The sequence below is a fragment of the Myotis yumanensis genome, unplaced genomic scaffold (assembly GCF_028538775.1).
Source record: "Myotis yumanensis isolate MYYU_CA2020_CCGP unplaced genomic scaffold, mMyoYum1.0.hap1 SCAF_2, whole genome shotgun sequence".
Lineage (NCBI taxonomy): Eukaryota > Metazoa > Chordata > Mammalia > Chiroptera > Vespertilionidae > Myotis > Myotis yumanensis.
Genome location: NW_027223753.1, coordinates 98,875,748 through 98,898,127, shown reverse-complemented (window position 1 = coordinate 98,898,127; position 22,380 = coordinate 98,875,748). Strand labels below are relative to the sequence as shown.

General features: G+C 44.3%; 1 protein-coding gene across 3 annotated transcripts in view; it reads right to left on the bottom strand.

Annotated features, from left to right (window-relative positions):
- Positions 1–361: 361 nt before the first annotated feature.
- Positions 362–22,380, bottom strand: part of EIF2AK3 (eukaryotic translation initiation factor 2 alpha kinase 3) — a 105,230-nt gene continuing 83,211 nt past the window's right edge. For all 3 annotated transcript variants that reach the window (XM_070405843.1, XM_070405845.1, XM_070405844.1), the window contains 4 exons: positions 21,762–21,929; positions 10,876–10,977; positions 4,156–4,218; positions 362–1,530 (listed from right to left, as the gene is read on the bottom strand). In XM_070405843.1, the coding sequence (XP_070261944.1) occupies positions 1,324–1,530; positions 4,156–4,218; positions 10,876–10,977; positions 21,762–21,929 (540 nt within the window). In that variant the 3' untranslated portion in view covers positions 362–1,323. The remainder of the gene's footprint in view (positions 1,531–4,155; positions 4,219–10,875; positions 10,978–21,761; positions 21,930–22,380) is intronic.

Below are 22,380 nucleotides of genomic sequence, written 5' to 3'. Positions count from 1 at the left end.
TACTAATCACCCAGCATGCCACGGACCTTCATGTGGCACACATCAGACACACAGTGGCATCAGCAAAGCCAGCAAGGCCACGCCCTGGCCTTGAGGTCTCCCTCCAGGGCAGGGTCCTCTTCAGTTCTCAGTCCAGCCGAGTGGGGCCGAGCACACATCTCTGGACTCAGCCCTTGGGTTCTGAAAAGGACATGGCCCTGGTCAAATCTTTGGAAAAGAACAGAGAAGACATGGGTTTGGAACAGGTTAGGAGTGAGTTTGAGGGTAGGCTTATGACCCTTCTTAGATGCAGAATCATATTTTATAAATCTGAAAAACTACCACTTGGGGCTAATTCCCCCAAATCAGAGTCGACCATAAGTAATTAATAAAAGTTTTATTAAATCATTTAGACTTGAAAGAAGTCACAATAGTTAACACACTTAAGTGTGTTCTATATACCACCAACCCAAACGGATTGAGTTCAGAATTTTTATAAATAAAAAATAAACATATTTACAGTGAAAATAAAAACAAGTTAGATGATTAAACTGTTACCTATAATCAGTTTTGGAAAACGGCCTGCCTATAGAATTACATATAAGACACTTAAGATTTTATTCGGTTTGAAGTCCATAAGTAAAGAAGTTAACTGTAAAATGTGATTCATTTCTTACTACGGCCTTTTTTCATCCCCAAACCAGAACTTTTGACCAATTTACATAAAAGCTTCATTCCCTTTTTTGGAGGTAAAGCACAAGCTCTTACACCCTCCCTGGACCATCTGAGAAACAGCTATGATGCTACCGAGGCCACTACAGAACTAGCTATGGACGTAAACCATTGTGCAGTTTGTGCTACTTGTCCTCCCAAATAGTGCAGATTCCTGATTTACCCACTGAGACAAAAACGGAGTCAGCTTTTTGGAAATCAGTTTAAAAATCAGCAGTATCTCTAGAAAGCGTATTTCTAGAACAATATAGGTACCGTATGTAGGGATTTTCATGATTCTGTGCTATAAAAATATCTCTCTATTAATTTTAGGGATTGCTTGACCTCGCCAGGCAACAGGTGAGGGCTACAGAGCGTGGCCAGCCAGTTTCAAGAGACCCACCAAGAAAAAGGACCACACGTGATTTAGTGATGGTTCTCTCCTCAAGGACAGCAAAAATCAAGAGTTGGCTCAAATTAGGTTGTGCCCCAAAATTCAGTTTAAATTTGACTTAGAAAAAGTAGTTCAAAATAAAACTGAGCAAAGAACAAAGTTCTCAAGTCTACAATTTTGGAAGGTCACATTCCTAAGCAGAGACTATTCTGTGTCATCTGTTAGGGCACAGGCACAACCTAAGGCGAACTGTTTGGCAAAGGGCTACGGGAGTCGCTGGAGTGTCTTGACGGTTTTGTTCCTGATGAACTCACGGAGCGGGACCTCTGCCTGAGCACAGTTTTTCCTGGAAACTCCAAGTCCTCAAATACAGTGTTTTCAATGATGTGTGCAGCTTCAGGCCGCTCCATGGGGGATGGAGAGAGCATCTCTTGAACCATCATATACTGAAATATAAAAATTGTTTTGTGATAAATGGGTCAGATTTAGAACACTAAACAGTCCCCTAGTTCAAGAGTCAGCAAAATTTTTCTGTAAACATATTAAGTTTGCAAGCCAGCTTCTGCTACAACATCTCAGCTCTGCCACTGCAATACAAAAGCAGCCACAGACAGATTGCAAACAAATGGGCATGGCTGGATACCAAAACTTTATTACAAAAACTAAAGGCCCAGTGCACAAAATTCGTGCACAGGTAGGGTCCCTAGCGGCTGCCAGCTATTAGCCTGGGCCTTCCTTCATTCCGCGCCGCCCCCTGGTGGTTAGCGCACGTCATAGTAAGCGATTGAACTCCCGGTCAGTCGAACTCCTGAGGGGACACTTTGCATATTAGGCTTATATATATATATATATATATATATATATATACACACACACACACTAGAGGCCCGGTGCACAAAAATTTGTGCACTCGGGGGGGTGGGAGGGTCCCCCAGCCCGGCCTGTGCCCTCTCACAGTCTGGGACCCCTCGGGAGATAACGACCTGCTGGCTTAGGCCTGCTCCCGGGTGGCAGAGGGCAGGCCCAATCCCTAGGTGCAGCCCCTGGTCAGGCTCAGAGCAGGGCCAATTGGGGAGTTGGGGCGCCGACCCATCATGCACAGAGCAGGGCGGATCGGGAAGTTGCAATGCCACCCTCAGTCACGCTCAGGATAGACTGATTGGGGGGTTGGGGCACCGCCCCCTGTCACACTCAAGACAGGGTCAATGGGGAGGTTGCGGCGCCACCCCCCGTCACGCATAGAGCATGGCCGATCAGGGGGTTGGGGCACTGCCCCCTGTCAAGCACAGAGCAGGGCCCATTAGGGGGGTTGGGGCTCCGTACACTGTCATGCACAGAGCATGGCCGATCAGGGGGTTGGGGAGCTCCCCCCTGTCACGCACAGAGTAGGGCTGATAGGGGAGTTGGGGCACCGACCCCTGTCACACACAGAGCAGGGCGGATCAGGGGGTTGGGGGGCAGCCCCCTGTCACCCACAGAGCAGGGCCGATCAGGGGGTTGGGGCGCCACTGCTGTCACACTCAGGGCAGGGCCGATGGGGAGGTTGCGGCTCTACCCCATCATACACAGAGCAGGGCCCATGGCGGAGTTGGGGCACCGACCCCTGTCACACACAGAGCAGGGCCAATCAGGGGGTTGGGGAGCTCCCCCATATCAGGCACAGAGAAGAGCTGATCAGGGGGTTGGGGCGCCTTCCCCTATCACACTCAGGGCAGGGCTGATGAGGAGGTTGCGGCTCCACCCCTTCACACACAGAGCAGGGCCCTTGGGGGGGTTGGGGCGCTGCACCATGTCACACACAGAGCAGGGCCGATCAGGGGTCTGGGGAGCTCCCCCCTATCAGGCACAGAGAAGGGCCGATCAGGGGGTTGGGGCGCCTTCCCCTGTCAGGAACAGAGCAGGGCGGATAGGGAGGCTGTGGCCCCGCCCCCTGTCACACACAGAACCGCAGGGCGATCAGGCGGTTTGGGCGCTGCCCCCTGTCACGCTGTTCCAGGGGCCAGGAGGCCTCACGGCTCATCTGATCCCAGTGCTGGGAGGCCTCGCGGCTCCGCTTGACACATGGGCAGTGAGGCCTCGCTGCTCCGCTGATCCTGGTGCTGGGAGGCATATTACTCTTTTACTATATAGGATAGAGGCCTGGTGCACGGGTGAGGGCCGGCTGGTTTGCCCTGAAGGGTGTCCCGGATCAGGATGGGGGCCATTCTTGGGTGCCTGGCCAGCCTGGATGAGGGGATGATGGCTGTTTGCAGCTGGTCACACCCCCTTCAGGGTGGGGGTCCCTACTGGGGTGCCTGGCCAGTCTGGGTGAGGGGCTGAGGGCCGTTTTCAGGCTGGCGGGTGACTGAAGTTCCCAACCTCTCCTTTTTTTCTTTTTTTTTTTTATTCTGGAGTTTATTTACCTTCTATGGCTGTCATTGGAGCTGAGAGCCGGCTCCAGCTTGAGACCTCGGCTGCTGAAAGCTGGGATCTGGGTTTGTTTGGGTTCTATAATTGAAACATTGTTTCAGTCCTGCTCGCTCCAGCTCTGACGGCTGAAAGCAGGTTTCTGGAGTTTGTTTAGCTTCTATATTTGTAACAATGTTTCTTAGAGAGCAGCTCAGAGGCCAGCAAGGCAGGTGGGGAACATTGGCTTCCTCCGTCACTGGAGCAAGCAAGCCTCCTGTTCGCTTCAAGCTGCTTGGCTGCCGGCCGCCATCTTGGTTGGCAGTTAATTTGCATATCGCCCTGATTAGCCAATGGGAAGCGTAGCGGAGGTACGGCTAATTACCATGTTTCTCTATTATTAGATAGGACTAGAGGCCTGGTGCATGAAATTTTGTGCACAGGGGAGGGGCGAGTCCCTCAGCCCAGCCTGCACCCTCTCCAATCCGGGATCCCTCTCACAATCCGGAACCACTGGCTCCTAACCACTCACCTGCCTGCCTGATGCCCCTACCTGCTCTCCCCTCCTGGCCTGATCCTCCTAATTGCTCTCCCCTGCCGGGCTGATCCCCACTGCTCTCTCCTCCTGGACACTTTAAGTTCTAAATATGATTCTAAAGAAAATAAAAGATGAGAATTATACAAACCTCACGAGGATATTTCTGAGTAAACAGTGGTGGAAATCTGAGATTTCTTACATCAGTTAAGACCTAAAAAGAAAGAAAAGTAAGAGAAAAGGTGTTACTTATCTTTAAATCTATTTTGATACACAGATCTATTTAAACATGAAGTATTTTTGATATTTTAGAGCAGTGGTTCCAAGGTTGAGAACCACTGCTTTAGAGGCATCACCAAGGAGAGAGGGTGAATGTTAACAGGTGGAGAACTCGTCAGTAGCTTTTTCTGATCGTAACCTACACATCGCTATTTCCTGGGACCACGTGCACACAGCATCAAATCACCAAAACCAGAGAATCACTCAGGTGTAATTATACTTGAACTATGCAAATGGAGCCAACACCTGGCCTGTGGCTGAGCACAGGCTGACGAGTACCAAAGTAACGCAGCTCTCAGGAATCCAGTGTCCTTCAGTGGGTAACCTTTCTTATCAGCTCCTAACATCTCTGCACGTGGTTTTTAAAAAAAGCATATTCTTTTCCTTTTTATTTTTTTGAGTGATGGAAACCAAACAATAATGCTAAGTACTGAGTATAAAACTAAGCTTTTAAAAATTCTCTGGGAAGTTTTCAGATAAATTATTACTCTTCATGTTCCAGTTTCCTCGTTTACAAAACAAAGACAATATGGTCCGCCCTATACAACTGTGAGAATTAAATGAGGTTAAAATCAGTACCTGCACAGTACCTCATACTTTATTTTTTGCTTTTTCATCTTAACATCTTCTTTTTTTTTAAAACACCTTTATTGATGAAAGTATTACATAGGTCCTCCTTTTCCCCCCATTAACCTGGTACTTGTGTAATGAGGACAAAACCAGTTTTTTGTTGTTTTTTAAAAATTTGTTTTGTTTTTATTTTTTTAAATAATATTTTATTGTTGAAAGTATTACATATGTCCCCTTTAGACAAAACCAGTTTTTAGAAATGAAATAAAGCAAATAAATCTTTATATTTCTTAAGAAATAAGCTGAAAAAGGGGTGCGTGGAGGTAGGAGAGGGTAAAGGGGGGATAAATGGTGGTGCAAGAAGACATAAATTGGGGTGAACACACAATACAATATACAGATGATGTATTGTAGAATTGTACATGTGAAACCTGTAAAATTTTATTAAACAATGTCACCGCAATAAATTCAATAAAAATAAAAAAATTAAAATTAAAAAAAGAGAAAGAAAGAAGCTGGAGTGTACTTAAAAAAAAAAAAAAAAGTGGAACTAGGTTGTCATTTGTTACTTCCCACTAAAAAAAACAGAAACTTAACCAGATGAGCCTGTGCTGCAGGCCCACAGAAGAGGGTTCCATGTGCTAACAGGTGGATCACACCAAACTGAGTGCAGGTAAACGCTGGAGTCTGAACTCACTGAATCAACTTTTAATTATATAATATTTTAAAACAAAGTTTTTTATTTAAAACTTAGAATTGAAAAAAGACCACTATCTAATTCCAGAACTGAAACATATGTGTTGACAAGGATGTTAAAGAACCAGAACTCTCCTACACCTGTGTGGGAATGTAAAATGGCACTTGCTTATGAATGTAAACCACTCCCCACACAGCTTATCAGTCCTACCTAGGTCAGTACCCACGACAGATGAAAACATGTCTACAAAAGACTTGTTCACAAATATTCACAGTATCTTTATTCATAAATGTTCTCAATAGGTAAATGGATACATGAACTATGGTATACATACAACGGAATTTCACTAATAAAAATGAATGAACTACTGATACACTGAGTAATATGAACGAGTCTCAAAAACTTGTTGGTGAGTCAAAAAAGGGAGACACAAAAGAGTATGTTTTGCCAAAACCGGTTTGGCTCAGTGGATAGAGCGTTGGCCTGCGGACTGAAAGGTCCCAGGTTCGATTCCGGTCAAGGGCATGTACCTGGGTTGCGGGCACATCCCCAGTAGGAGATGTGCAGGAGGCAGCTGGTCGATGTTTCTCTCTCATCGATGTTTCTAACTCTCTATCCCTCTCCCTTCCTCTCTGTAAAAAATCAATAAAATATTTTTTTTTTTTAAAAAAAGAGTATGTTTTGAAAGATTCCATTTATATGAAGTTTTAGAAAAAACAGGAAGTAGATGAGCAGCTGCCTGGGATGGTGGTAGGGACTGATTGGGAAAGAGCAAAGGAAACCTTCTGGGGTAATAGAAATGGACCATGTTTTGACTGTAGTAGTGGTTACACGGGAATATAAATTCATCAAAACTCATCAAACTGTACACTTAAAGTGGTTATACTTTACTGTGTGTAAATTGTGCTTCAATAAAATTTATTTAAAAAGGACTTTGTTCAAATCATAAAATGGTCTGTTTCACATGCACTTAAAGAACTCCGGAGAGATTCTGGCTCAACACGGCATATTTCCTACCACATGTTCAGTAAACATTTGCACTAAAACAAGCGTTAACAGAATGTAAAATGTATACTAAGTCCATAAGGATGAGTGCACTGGGAGAAAAGTCAAATGTCTGGAAGATAGAAAGTGGATGGAAGCATAGCAACTACCTCAGCAGAAGAGAGGAAGGTAAGCCAGGCTGCCTACAGGGATAACGCCAATCAACAGGGAGGGGATGACCTGGAAGCATGTACACAGAGTGACACATCCGCATGTAAACATATGAGGCTTATTTTCTGGAGAAACTGAACCAAGAAAGTCCAGACTTGGAGTACTCAGCAGAAAGGAGGCATGCGTTGTGGTGGGCACAGAACAGCAGGATGAGGTGCAGAGCTGCACACATCCCCATCACCCACACTTTCTCCTCAGGAGAACAAGAGACACTTCTCCCGAGAAAATGGTTCTAGAAAGCCTACAGACATTGAATTGGGGAGTTCTCTACTACATCAAAGATAAGAACCGAATTGTAGCCCTTACAGTGAAGTCCTTCCAGTCTCCACTTGAGAGCCCTATTCTTAAATATGAATGAACAGGTGAGGATTATCAACATGATTTTAAAAAATCATTAAAAACCAGAGTTAGTGATTTTAGCAAGGAGGGAAGCGTGACTATGAGGGGAGCAGGAGGGAGTTTCTGTGATGGAACAGTTCTGTGTCTACATTGCAGTGGCAGTTACACAATCTACACCTGAGGTAAAATAACATGGAGCTACACACACACATTGTACCCAGGTGAAATTCCTGGTTTTGATATTGTGCTACAACGTATGTGAGATGTAACCATTAGGAGAAATTGGGTGAGGAGCACATTAAATCTCTCTGTATTATCTTTGCAACTTCCTGTGGCTCTCTATTAATTAAAAAAAAAATTAAAAACCCAGAAGAAAGAGACAATACAGGGTGAAGAAAACTTAAAACACATACATACACACACAACTGAGGTGTATGATAAGATACAAAATCCAGGTAAAAAGAGTAAAGTGCTATTAAAAAGGAACAATCTTGAACAATAAAAACTGGATGGTCAAAATAAAAAAATAGAAAAGTTGAAATAACAAGTTAAGGAATTCTTTTTAAAAAAAATGTATTTTGCCCTAACTGGTTTGGCTCAGTGGAGAGAGTGTTGGCCTGCGGACTAAAGGGTCCCAGGTTCGATTCCGGTCAAGGGCATGTACCTTGGTTGTGGGCACATCCCCAGTAGGAGGTGTGCAGGAGGCGGCTGATCGATGTTTCTCTCTCATCAATGTTTCTAACTCTCTATCCCTCTCCCTTCCTCTCTGTAAAAAATCAATAAAATATATATTTTAAAAAAATGTATTTTTACTGATTTCAGAGAGTAAGGGAGAGACAGAAATAGAAACATCAATGATGAAAAAGAATTCCTAACACTGATTCTCTGACTGGGAATCAAACCAGTGACCTTCTGGTTCCCATGTCGACGCTCAACCACTGAAACACACCAGCCGGGCAAGTTAAGGAACTCCTACAAAGAACAATATTAAAAAACAGAAAGATGAAAATAGTAGAAAAAAATAATACGTATTTAAGATTAAGTCAGGCATTTCAGGAAAAGGAAACAGAAAAATTGGAGAACTTATTTTTTAAGAAATTTATTAGAACTGAAGGATTTATATCTTAACTGAAAGGACCTATCAAGTATCAAGCACAGTAAGTGAGGGGGGAAAAAAGGTCAATGACGACTAAATTTCATAACAGCACTGATAAAGGTAAAGCCCTAAAAGCTTCCAGAAAGAAAAATAAAACAGGTCAAACATCCCATATAAACAATTCAGGTATCAGCTTCTGGACAGCGGCACTGTGAAGCTACATGAGCCAATCAATGCCCTCAAGGTTCTGAGGGAAATTATTTCCAATCTAGAATTGGAACTTGGCCAATTTATCAATTATGTGTGAAGATGAAAAAAATACATTTTCACATACTTGAGGACTCTAAAAATGTATCTCTCATATATTCCTTCTGAGGCATTTATTGCAGAATGTGCTCTAGCAAAATAAGAGAGTAATGCAAGAAGAAGGGAGAAACCTGGAATCCAGGAAACAAGGGGGGCCAGGCCAGGAGGGTAGAAAAGTATGTCCTTGGCTGAAGACTTATAGAAGGTCTTAGGGGCAATCAGAACAGAGTGAAGGACAAAGGCTTTGAGGAGAAGACTACAGAAAAAAAAAATCAATCTATCTATCATCTATATCTATCTATCTATCTATCTATCTATCTATCTATCTATCTATCTGCCTTCCTGCCTACTCACCCACTTTCCCGAGTGATAGATAGTTAAATAAATAAGCTCTATTGAAGTAGAGAAAATACTGTTTGATATTTGACAGATTTTGAACATTTGTTAAAAATTGCAACCAAGGTTCATAGGAAACTAAGTAATTGAGAAAAGGCAATTCTGGAAAAAAGAACTGCATCAGAAAGAAAAAGAGTATATATGATCTAGCCAGAATAATATTTGCATGGCCAAGAGAAATACTGACTTCATTTAACCAAAATGTTTTTACAGTTACATGTTTTTTATTTACATTTTTAAACTGAAATAAAACTCACCTTTTAAACCATGTAAAAGTATATATCTCAGTGCTTTTTATTCTATTCACATGTACAACCATCACCCCTAATTCCAGAACATTTCCTTTCCATCCCTCCAAAAGAAACCCCATACCCATTAACCAGTCACTCTCTACTCCTTCTACCCCCAACCCCTGGGAACTATTAATCTACTCTGTCTTTATAGATTTGTCTATTCTGTATATTTCATATAAATGTCATAAAATTCGTACAATATTGGTCTTTTGTGTCTGGCTTCTTTCAGTTAGCACAATGTTTTCAAGGTTCATTTGTGTTGTAGCATAGATTAGTACTTTATTCCTTTTTTGGCTGAATAATATTCCATTGTATGGGCATACCACATTTCACATTTTGTTTTGCCATTCATTAGCTGGCTGGGTTGTTTCTACTTTCTGGCTATTATAAAAATGCTACTATGAACATCTTTGTACATATTTTTTGGTTGAATTGTTTTCATTTCTCTTGGGTGTATACCTAGGAGTGAAACTGCTGAGTCATATGTAACTCTATGTTTAACTATTTGAGTAACTATCAAACTGTTTTCCACATCAGCAATGTATGAAGGCTCTAATTTATTCACATCCTTGCCAACACTTGTTATATTTTTTATTATTATTATATCCATCCAATATGGAATGAATTAGTATTTCATTGTGGCTTTGATTTGTATGACCCTAATACGTAATAATGTGCTTATTGGACATTTGTAAACCTTCTTTGGAGAAATGTCTAAGTCCTTTGCTCATTTTTAAATTGAATTGTCTTTTTGTTGTCGAATTGTAATAGTTTTTTATATATTCTGGAGACTAGAACCTTATCAGATATATGATTCACAAACATCTTCCATTTTGTAAACTGTATTTTTACATTCTTAGTGGGGTCCTGACGCCATATGATTCCTGATCCTTTACATAGGTTGGGCCTGTTTAATATCCCTTTCTGGAGGCTTTTAGGATGTTCTGAAATTGACTCATTCTGGCAGGTCCTAATAGTTAGAAGATATGAGTCCTTTGGCTATCTGCGAGACCTTACATCCTCTTCTACCATGGCCAGGAATCAATAAGTAAGGTCTAAAACTGATGAAGAAATGGTGATAACAGCTTAAGTTTTGGAAACAGCTTAAGTTTAAGTTAACACCAGGGACAGCAGCTACAAAAGCTGAGGGTGACCATTTAATGAAGGATGGGGAAGACCGGGACAGAGGTACTTGTAAACACTTTCAGTACTGTCTTCCTTAAAAGCCATGGCCGTGGTTTGAAAGGGAAAAAAACACAAGTGAGTATGCTTAGTTTGCCAGCTTTTAAGTGTATGAGTTAAGTGGCAATCCCGTGACCACCCACTGCCGCCGCCACTGCCTCCCACCACTCCCACCCCATGGTTCCCCTCACTCTGCACTTACAGTCACTCAGTACTAGATACTGTTAAGTTAGGATCAATTTTAGTAACAACAAGGAACTAAAAATTCAACTAAATAATTTTTTAAGATTGAGCTTTAAATGGAAGCAAACTCTACAAATCCTCCCTTATAGTTCACATTACCTACTTCACTTGTAGTTAATCAATCTGCTGGTATTAAGAATAATTTACTCCCCACCCCCCCCCCCCCAAAAAAGGGTAACTTATTCCCCGTTTAAATTCTTTTGTAAATTTAAGAGTATTTTATTTTTCCACCATTTTTGAAGCGGGAGAACTTACCCTGACTCTCTCCATCTGAGTGCCGAAGGGGTACAACAACTCAAACAGAATGAGGCCTAAAGAAAAGATGTCCACTTTATGAGAGTAGTTGTTTCCATGAATCTGAAAAATCCCACATAAACAAGAAATGTTAGAAAAATATTAACAGAGATAATACAATCGATAATATGACATTGGTGAATCCCCAAGTTGATTTGGTCACTTCTTGGTTTAAATGTACTTGTAGGTACAAAAATGTTAGCAAAGAGTTAATAATCTCACAAGCCTCTTTTCTTCAACTCACTACAGCAGAGTAATTAACGTAGTCAGCATCACAGAAGGGAAGCCAGGACAACTCAAGATATGCATCAGTAAAACAGGCCTGGCAGGACCCTGGAGCCTTTCAATGCTGGAAAGGTTTGTGGGAGCAGTAAAAGCTACTCCACTACCCTGAGGTGAGGTTTTTCAAAGTGAACACTATCTAAAGCAGATCTCTTATTCCTAACCATCTTAGTCCTCACCCATTTTTATGAGAAAATCTTCATTACTCCAAACCACTAATCAACTCTGGTTAGCCTTCATTAGGGCACTTAATTATGGGCCAGTCTGCATTCCTAGTTGTATGTTTCATGTGCATATTTCCTATTCACAACTAGAGATGAAGTCCTGCAGGGAAGGGACCTGCCTCTTTTGTATTCCCACCACCCAGAACTGGGTTAAGTACAGAGAAGGCCCTCAATAAATACTTATTTGTTAAAATGAAGTCATGAATTACAACTGAAGCACTCTTAAACTAAGCCTCATTCAAATTAAGGTGACCTTGCGGGACTGAGTTGAACTCTTTTATTTGTGAAATTTACTTTGGGCCCCTAACTTGACATTTGGCAAACTAAAGAAGGTGTCACTCTGGGACCCACATCAGCATTTCCTTATGGGGAGTCACAGGGAGCAGCCTGGATGATAAACCCTCACAGACTCCTCTCTCAACAGCACTTGCTGCCTGTCTCCCTGGGCACTCTCACAGGCCACCTGCCTCTGTGCTTACAGAACACAGAGCGTCAGATGGGAAGTCTCCAAGTCCACACCACCTGCATCACCTTCCGCTCACCCCTCACCTCTTATCCCTGGGGTTCAACAACAGAGCTTACAGAGTACAGAGAAAAAGACATCCTCATACAGTATTTGGAGAATATAAACTAACAGACCTTCATGAAAAGCAACTGGCAATAAGTGTTTACTCCCACTTGATGGCCATAATTCCATCAACCCTAGGAAAGATGGAAATGTAGACAGAGATCTGTACACAAGGACAGTTATCTAAGAGAGGTCCGTGCACAAGGGTTCTTATCTGAGTGATATTCCCAACAGCAAAATTTACAAGTAACTAAAATGTTCAAAACAAATGTTGAATAAATTGCTTAACATAGAGAATACCATGTGGCCAAAAGGTTTTCCAAGAACACTCAATAATGTGGGAAATGCTCACATTTTAATATTATATTCAAATATTTGCAGATGAGAATCCCAATTTTGTTTTCTAAAATTAGATAAAAATGTTATAAGACACTAGTGGCCCAGTGCATGAAATTCCTGCATGGGGGCGGGGATCGGGCCTAAACTGGCAGTCGGACATCCCTCTCGCAATCCAGGACAGCTGGCCCCTAACCACTCACCTGCCTGCCTGCCTGATTGCCCCTAACCACTCTGCCTGCTGATCGTCCCCAACTGTCCCCTCTTCTGGTCTGATCACCCCAAACTGTCCACCCCCTGCCGGCCTGATCGCCCCAAACTGCTCCGCCCTGCTGGCCTGGTGACCCCCAACTGCCGTCCCCCTGCTGACCTGATTGCCAACTGCCCCACCCCCCCACCAGCCTGCTGCTCACCCCCAGCTGCCCCCCATCCCCTGCAGGCCTGCTCTCCCCTAACCACCTCTGCCTTGGCCCTGCCACCATGGCTTTGTCTGGAAGGACATCTGGAAGGTCTCCTGGTCTAATTAGCATATTACCCTTTTATTAGTATAGATATGTACACACATACATCTTGTGTATTACAAAAAAGGAAATGACTAATGTTTCAGAATGTTCATTAGTAATTTTTAGTTTTTCTTTATACCTTCCTGTATTCCCTACACAGAGGATAGATTAACATGTAATGAGGGAAAGCCTAGTGTAGCTCAGTGACTGAGCATTGGTCCCTGAGTCAGGAGGTCACCATTCAATTCCCAGTCAGGGCACAAAGCTGGATGGTGGGCTCAATCCCCAGGAGGGGGGTGTGCAGAGGAGGCAGCCAATTGACGATTCTTTCTTCTACCTCTCTCTCCCTCTCCTGTTCTCTCTCTGAAGTCAATAAAAAACATATTTTTAAAAAAATATATGAAGGGGAAAACGCATTAAATACATTTAAAAAACAAATACAGCTCATGATTACACACAAAGTGACCTTTACAGAACATCTAAAAATTAAGAAATTAAGTGCAGTTCTGAAGGGGAGCAGAATAAAAGACATTCTTTCAGAGTTTAACTAATTGTTTAACATTGTATAATACTACAACATGACCTGCATTTCCTGCTAATTACAACAAGAACAAAGTAACTGTGGTCTCTGCTCATCAGAAAAAACCTAGAAAAATAAGAAAATTAAGAACTTTGATAAAAAAATATTTTAAAACAATGTACAGCCTCAGAGGCTTGGGTAAGACAATGCATACAAAGTATTTTGAGAGACTTTTCAAAGCAATCCTATATAATAAAAGCCTAATATGCAAACTGTCCCCTCACGTGGTCATTTGACTGAGAGACCAGGAGTTCGACCACTCGCTATGATGTGCGCTGACCACCAGGGGGGCGACAGTCAGCGATGTGCTGTGCCCTCTTGCCTGCTACCTGGGAGTGACGGGGATGGAGGTGTGGTGAGAATGTGGGGTGTCTGCCAAGCTCGCTCTCACTCCCCCTGCTACCCTCCCCCGGGATGCTAGGGCTCATGCACCAGGGAAGCCCATGCGCTCAGGTGCCGGGCGCCCATGAGGAGCCCGCCCTGAACCTGCACAGCCTCTTCTGAATGAGCTGAGCCGCAGCCGCCGGTCAGGTTCCCTGTGGGTTTGCACAGGAGCCGGTCTATGAGGCCAGCTGGGAGAGAGCACGCTGCCCGCCCGGCTTCCATGCGGTGCCGCTAGGTGGCCCAGAGGTCCACGCTGCACCCTGGCCTGCAGCGTCCAGACGTGCTCACCACATCTCCGCGTGGAGACTTGGGCACCGTGACTCAGGCAGAGGGGGGCGCGCAGGGGCATGGATGCCCAGATGCTGCCCAGGGCCCAGAGGTCAGCTGGGACCTGCCCTTCCGTGCCAGACGCTCACACTTCAATCGTTGTACAGGCCTAGGGACCGTACCCGTGCATGAATTTCATGCACCGAGTCTCTAGTATTTTATAAAGTGACAGCTTCTATAGTTAAAAATACTGAAGAATAGCCCTGGCTGCTGTGGTTCAGTGGTTAGAGCATTGGCCCGAGCACTGAAGGGTTGTGGGTTTGATTTATGGTCAAAGGCACGCACCTGGGTTTCATGTTCGATCCCCGATTCCAGTTGGGGTGCAGACAGTGGCAACCAATTGATGTGTCCCTCTCACATTGGTGTTTCTCTCACTCTCCCTTCCACCTTTCCACTCTCTATAGAAATCAATAGAAAAAATATCCTGGGATGAGGATTAACAACAACAACAAAAAGAATTCTGAAGAATAATAAGAGGTTTATTAAGAGAATTAAGACGTCCATTTTCAACTCCCTGATTTTAACTACCATACACTGCCATGACAAAATGTCTACAGCTACCCTTGATTTTCTAGTACCTTCTATAATAACAAATATGGTATCACTTTCTTCCTTTCTCAGATGGCAACGTTACTTCCAACAAACACACACTTACACATATGTATACACACATCACACACACACACACACACACACAACCAGCCACAGCCAAAATACATACAGTCAGTCCAGCAGTGTCAAAGGGGGATGGACATGACTACCTATGTGGTGTTTTTTTCACTGACATTCACATTCACTCATCCACCAAACATTTATGTGGAATTCTAGGCTATTTTAGGTGTTGGGGATAAAGAAAAAGAAGAGATAAGTTAGGTCCCTTCTCTGATAGATTATTATTTTAGAGGGGAAGAAAAACACTTACTTTGACAGTTGAGAATTCTATGAAAAGAATAAACAGTGGCCCTAGCTGGTTTGGCTCAGTGGATAGAGCATCTACTTAAGGGTCCTGGGTTCAATTCTGGTCAAGGACACGTGCCTGGGTTACAGGCTCGATCCCCAGTGTGGGGCGTGCAGGAGGCAGCTGATCAGTGATTCTCTCTCATCACTGATGCTTTCGTCTCTCTCTCCCTCTCCCTTCCTCTCTGAAATCAATAATATATATATAGAACAGTATAATGTGATAGACCCTGACAGCGAGTGGAGGGATAGTCATTTATTTCACACAGGGTTGGGGGATGGAGACTCCATCTAGTGAGCCCTTCATACTTGCCTGAATCCAGGTAGAATGCCTTTTATTTAGTCATTCCTATTTTGTTTTCATAATACTTAAAGTGTGAAGATATATTTCTAGCCTCTTGAATAATGATGAATTTTTTAAAATGCTATTACAAATATTTTAATGTCAATTCTGATACATACCTATGTAGAAAAATCAGAAAACTCCAAAATATCTTTCAAAGCTCCTATACAGAAGCAGTGACTGTTGATACTTTATGGTTCTTCCTTCCTGTCTTTATTCACACGGAAATGAAGGTGTATTTCCAGTAATTTGATATTTCATACAATTTTCATTTCTCCTGTTGCCAGGGTCTGGCCACATCACCTGACTAAATGATATGGTGATTCAATTACTCAGGCCAATAGATTTCTTCTACTCAAGCCATTTGGATACTTTTGCTTGCGAATAATCAACTATGCATAATAAACCTCTTATGAATTACAATCTCTGCCATATGTATCATGTATTTTTTAAATTATAAGAGTAAGTTTATTTAAAAAGTCACAGAGATAGAAGAAATGGGCCCAGGAAACAAGTTACAGAAGCAAAGAAAGGGCCCTTGGAGCTTAGGAGTGAAGAAGATAAAGGTAATGTGCCTGGGGGGAGGAGATGGGTAGGGAAAACAATCAGGACTGGGGCCGGGTGCCGGCAGTGGGTGCAAGTGGGGCCGGTGTCAGAAGTGGGTGCAAGTGGGGCTGTTGCCAGCAGCAGGTGCAAGAGATGGCTGCTGGCCCTGATTGCCCCCCAGGAGCAGGGGGAGGTGAAAAGCCCTGAGGGGTGACCGGGACCAGCAGCCTCCACTTGCACCCACTGACAGCACCGAGCAATTGGGCCTGGTGCTGGGCCCCAGCAGCAGGCGAGAGCGGTAGCTGCAGCACTAGCAACGGTTGTGAGTGGGGCCGGCTCCGGCAGCAGGTGCAAGCACCCAGCAGGACCACGGTACGCTGGAGCAAAGAATTTTCAGTAACCACCAAAGGCTTGCCCAACAACAGCGGCCAGTTCCACACCTTGGTCTGGAGCCCCCGCTCACGTGCTCCACCATCCCGCCACGGCCAATGCCCGCCATGTTCCGCACTCGGCTGCCTGCTGCCAATGCCCGCCATGTTCCATGCGTGCCCCCTGGTAGTCAGCACACGTCATAGCGGTTGTTTGGTTGTTCTGTTGTTCCCTGTTCGGTCTATTTGTATATTAGGGTTTTATACGTAGAGATAAATAGGAAAGGAGTAAAGGAGGAGGCCAGCCATTATAGGCATGCCCAGTAAAGCTGGGATGCCCACAAGAAGACATCTGTCTGTCAGTCACACCTGGGAACAGGTCATTGGCCAAAATGGGCATGGCCACTGCAAGGGCATGAGATTTGGGATATTTAATCCTCGAAAGGAGTTTGCTCTCTTGCGCTATTGGTATGTTGTGCTTAACTCCTGGTTTGTGGGGCTCTCTCCCCTGAATTCTGAGCCCAACTCCTGCTCCCCTGAATTCGTCTACAAGGCCATGGCCATGTGACTGCCCCCCCCCACTTCCACTCCCACACATACACGCTCAGTGGACTAATGGACTAGCCCGATGCTGAAGCGGACCTGGCTGCAACATGGAACAGAAACTCTGGACACTGGCTTTGCTTCTAGCTCTACTGAAACCCCAGGTACAGTTCTTTTAAATTGGATTAAGGGAAATGGGACTTTAGAAACACAGAAAAATACTAGTAATTCCACACAAACAAAAAGTACTCATCCTCCCGGGTGAGTCTCAGAAGTCTTTTTCTTGAGATATCATAAGAACCCCACCCTCAGCACCCAGTGGGGAAGAGGGTATCCCAATAAAAGAAGTATATCTTATATTAATTCATTTATTAATAAACTAGTGGCCCGGTGCACGAAATCCATGCATGGGGCAGGCAGGCGGGGGGGTCCCTCAACCCAGCCTGCACCCTCTCCATTCTGGGACACCTCAAGGGATGTCCAACTGCTGGGATCAGGCCTAAACTGGCAGTTGGACTGGCAGTCAGACATTCCTCTTATAATCCATGACTGCTGGCTCCTACCCGCTCACCTATCTGCCTGCCTGGTCACCCCTAACTGTACTCCCCTGTCAGCCTGGTCGCCTCTAACTTCCCTCCCCTGCTGACCTGGTCGCCCCTCACTGCCCTCCCCTGCTGGCCTGGTCGCTCCTAACTACTCTCCCCTGCCAGTCTGCTCACCCCTAACCGCCTCTGCCTTGGCCCCCGCCACCATGGCTTTTTCCGGAAGGATGTCCGGAAGATGTCTGGGCTAATTAGCATATTAGTATAGATAAGTATTTGTTATATTATTCTCCACTTTTCAATATGTATTTAAAATACTCCAGAATATTTTAAGCGAATAAAAAATGGTCAAGTTGCAGAAAAATAAAAGTTTTGAAATACAACCTGGTAGGCTTGAAAGCAACAACATTTGCGTAAAAGGGCATAAGTTGCAGTCGGCATCAAAACTTGTTGTTAGGATTGCTTGGTTAATATTCTTTTGTTGGAAAGGTGTGGTTTGGGCAAAGGAGAAAAGGAAACCAGCCCTATAAAAGGGAATGTCTGATTGGGCCGTGGCCACAGCAGAGAGAGGCAGGTGCAGCAAGGATGTCTGTGTGTATGAGACACCAAAGAACTCCTGTCACACCTGAAACACAATTTGCTAACACTCACAATTGCAGAGCTCAGGAAGAATCACTGTTTTTAAAACTATTATTTCCCTGACATATAAAATATACATACATATAAATATACATGCATTCTTCCCTTGCCCTACACTTAATATTTGGCTATGGCCTTCTTTTCATGTCAACGAAATGGATGCACAGACATAATTTTTAATGGCTGCAGTGTTATCCCTGACTGATTGACATTACTGTGGTTTACTTCACTAACCCTTTATTGTGGGGCAGGTTGTTTCCGGGTTCCCCTGGCATCAACAACTACAGTAAACATAATTGCTTATTTGACTGTTTACTTAGGACACATTCACAGACATGGAACTCCTGGCCCAAAGCTAATTCACTTGAATTTTGATCCACATTTCCACATTGACTTTCTAGAAAGTGCTTCTGTTTGTTTAGTCCATTGGTTTTAAATCAGATTACACTCCCACAAATGGGGTAAGAGAAAACTGTTCAACGCGCCTTAGGCAAATCGCAAACTCTTGCTGAACTTGAGCGACCCCTTCCCGGCATAGCTGTCTGCGTGCTTTTCAGGGCACTTTTGAAGGAAGGAAAGGGATCCGGTGTCCCTACAGCTCTCCCGCAGGGACAGAGCTGGAAAAGCAAAGTTTCCCAAGGAGGTGGAAGCGTAGCGGGGACCCTCCCAGCCGGGGAAGGGGCGCGCCCAGACGCCCCCTGCGCTCCAGAGCTGGGGCAGGGCACATGGGGCGGGGCCAGCCCTGGGCGGGCCGTGGGGCGGGTGGGGCAGCTTGGCCAGACCTGAGCGGTAAAAGCCCCCGGTGCCCTTCCCTGTCCCCTTCCCTGGGAGGGCGGGGAAAGCGGATGGTAGGGAGACCAAGCCGTCACTCCCAGTCCTAACTCACGAATCCCGCACGCTGTGTTACTGAGAAACGTTAGGCAGGGACAGGCCGCTGGGTGCGGGACCAGAAGGATCCAGGCTGGAGGGTGAAGTCCAGGGAGGCGTGGGTGGCAAGGCCGAGGGCCCTGTGTGGGTGCGGGCGTGTGAGTATGTGTCTGTCGCTCAGGTCCACACTCATGCACACACCCACAAACCCACACTCCAGCTCTGCACCCTCGGCCACCAGGAACCTCCGCAGAGTTTGCTGTGAGCTCGGATGCATCCAGTCCCAGCACCAAGCAAGTCTGAGAAAGTTTCTTGGCGTGTGGAACCCAGGCTGACGCCCGCCTCCCTCCTCCCGCCTCCTACCACGTGCCCGCCCAGGAGGGGACAGGGAGTTCTGGGCCCCGGGTTTGAAGGCCGGCCACACCTTCAATCGCAGCACACCCAGTATTCCGCCGCACCCTGGCTGGGGCCCAGAGATCCCAGGGCCCAGTCATTTGGTCATCCCTCACTGCCCCCCTCACCCCCACCGGCCTGATGGCCCCAGGCAGCCTCCTGTTTGGTCGTCTGTTCGGTAGTGACGGAACCTGGCTCTTTATATATTAGGATGTTCAGATACCAACTATAAATAAATATTTTTCATCTAGCTTCCCTGCATGGGTAAAAGATCCATTCAAAGGGCAAAATGAGCCCTGACTAGTGTGTTTCACTTGGTTGGAGCATCATCCCGTGCACCGAAGGGTCATGGGTTCAATTCCCAGTCAGGGCACATACCTCAGTTGTGAGTTTGATCCCCAGTCAGGGCATGTGTGGGAGGAAACTGATCAATGTTTCTCTCACATCAATGCTTCTCTCTCTCTCTCTCTCTCTCTCTCTCTCTCTCTCTCTCTCTCTCTCCCCCTCCCTCCCTCCCTTTCACTTCCTCTCTAAATCCTCAGCTGAGGATTTCTTAAAAAGTGCAAAATGAACGAAGGATATTAAATTGACAGTAAAAAAGTTCAATAATATAGTTTTAGATTCCATAGGGCAAATGACTTTTAAGAAACTATCACTTTGAATTCTGATGTACTATCTAACAGGAATAACCACAATTCCCTGAAAATGCTATTAAAACATCCCTCCCTTTCCAACTACATATCTGTATGAGGTCAGATTTTCTTCCTTCACTTCACACAAAATAACATATTGCAACAAACTGAATGCAAGGCAGATAGGAGAATCTAGCTCTTTTAAGTCAGATATTAAAGAGATCTGTTAAAATGTAAACAAATGCCACTCTTCTCAACAATGCTTTTTTGTTTTGGGAAATATCATAAAAATATTTTTGGGATAAGATAGGTTTAATATTCTTAAATTAATAAATTTTATACATTTTTCAGTTTTAATCTCGAATACGGCAAATACTGATAAATAAAATACGGCATTAAGAAAAACTCGGGTTTTCAATCATATTTACATGTATAAACAGGTACTGATGCTACCATCATTAGCTAGTTATTAATAGGAAGAGAACAAGCGAAGTCAGACATTGGTAAGCATGGTCAACTGGGAAGCATGAGCCTGTTTGCTTCAATAGGAAGCTACAGCTTCACACCCCAAGGAACTATAGCATTGTCCTTCCAAGGAGATTAACATCCCTCCCTTCTCTCCTCCGGTACTGGATTGTATATGGAGGGGGAACAAGGGGAGGTAAGCACATATGCAATGAAGTCAAAAAGGTGCAGGGGGAGATGCTTGTTCCTAGACGCCTGTCAATCTAACCTGGGAAAGGGATCACTGGACCCATCAGAAGCCTGGAAATCTTAGAAAGTTGAAAAAGTTCCTGGTTAAAATCCCAAGAGAACAAAGCGCACAATCCTGTTCTCGCTCTCGCTTGCGCTCTCTCTCTCTCTGTGACCCACATTCACCCCATTTGTTTGCATCTCTTCCCTCAGAGAGCACACAACTATGTGTTTCTAGTGGCCACCTGGGGCCTGCTGCAGACTGCTTGGGCTCCAAAGGACTATGAAGCAGAAACTCTGGGCACTGGCTTTTGTTCTGGTCCTGCTGAAGACATGGTGGGACTTTTACCATGGTAGGATGGAGGCAGGTGGGACATGGGGAAGCCAGGAGGGGAACTCTTTTGATTTTGCATCAGAATAAAAAACCATCCTGCCACACCACAATCTCCCCTGCATGGGTCCTTAAAATGCTTTTCTTGAAATCCCTGTTTCCCACCCACAACACTGAGACCACAAAATTTGAGAATGGCTGACTTAAGCATAAATAAGCTTGTGAATATCATTATCCTGGTGGTGACTGGGCATGCTATTCTGAAGCCCCTCAGGACAGTCTGCTCCCACCACTCTTCCAGGCTCTGTCCTGTCCTGTTCTGTGGGAGACTCAGCATCCACGGACAAGATATTCCAGCCTTTATCTCCTGCCACAGTACATTCTGGCAGTTGCCTGTGAATTACTATAGAGGACAGCTCAGTACAGTACCTCTGGCTCTAATTTATTTGAAAACAGTTCCTACACCATTTACACAAGGTGAACTGGAGTTAAGTATGGGAGGGGTTCAAAGTCTCTATAAATTTCTGGTTGCTGTTAGGTTATGGTTTAAAGGGTGAGCATGTTTTACGCATTGTGTTTGTTTTTAATCCATCCCCAATGCAAGTTGTAGAAACTGTCCCCTAGCTGTACTGCGTGTGGAACTCTACTACCAGTTTTCAAACTTTTCAGATTTCATTTTATTGGGTATTTTAAGTAGAACATAGATGGAGATTCATGGGACATATCTAGCTTGCTGTCATACTAACTAAAAATATGTTTTTAATTAAGAAGAAAAACAAAAACACTCACCTGTTCTGGGCTCATATACAGTTTGGTCCCCACTTGTCCCGTGTGCCGGGCATACGCTGGCATTGGGGTCAGAACCATCGGCTCTTCCTCATCCTGGTCCATTGCTGTCACTAATCCAAAGTCTCCAACCTTGACCACGTCGTCCATTGTAAAGAATATGTTGGAAGGCTGGAAAAAAATAAAACAGATAAAAGCACAATGGATGTATACAGAAAAGGAAAGTGAAGGGAATTTATTAAAATGACAACAGAAAATAAATACAAGAAACTAGATATTCTCAGGTATGTTTCCCTTTAAAATGAATTGATATGAAAATACCACTGATCATTCCATACTGGACAAGTGCTGTGAGTAAAGAAAAGCTAGCACAGGGATCAGCATTTACATTTAGCCATTTAGCACATGAATGAGCAAACAGCATCTACTTAAACACTTGGAGACTCACATTACCTAGGGCCCAAGGTATTTAATGCTCAGTCTTATTATTCTATATATTCTCCCCCTGGCAAGCTTCTCTACATTTACAACTGAAGTGATGACTATAATAATAGTAACAATACTATCAAATGCATATATAGCACTTAAAATATGTCAGGAGCCAGTCTAAGCTGGTTACTAC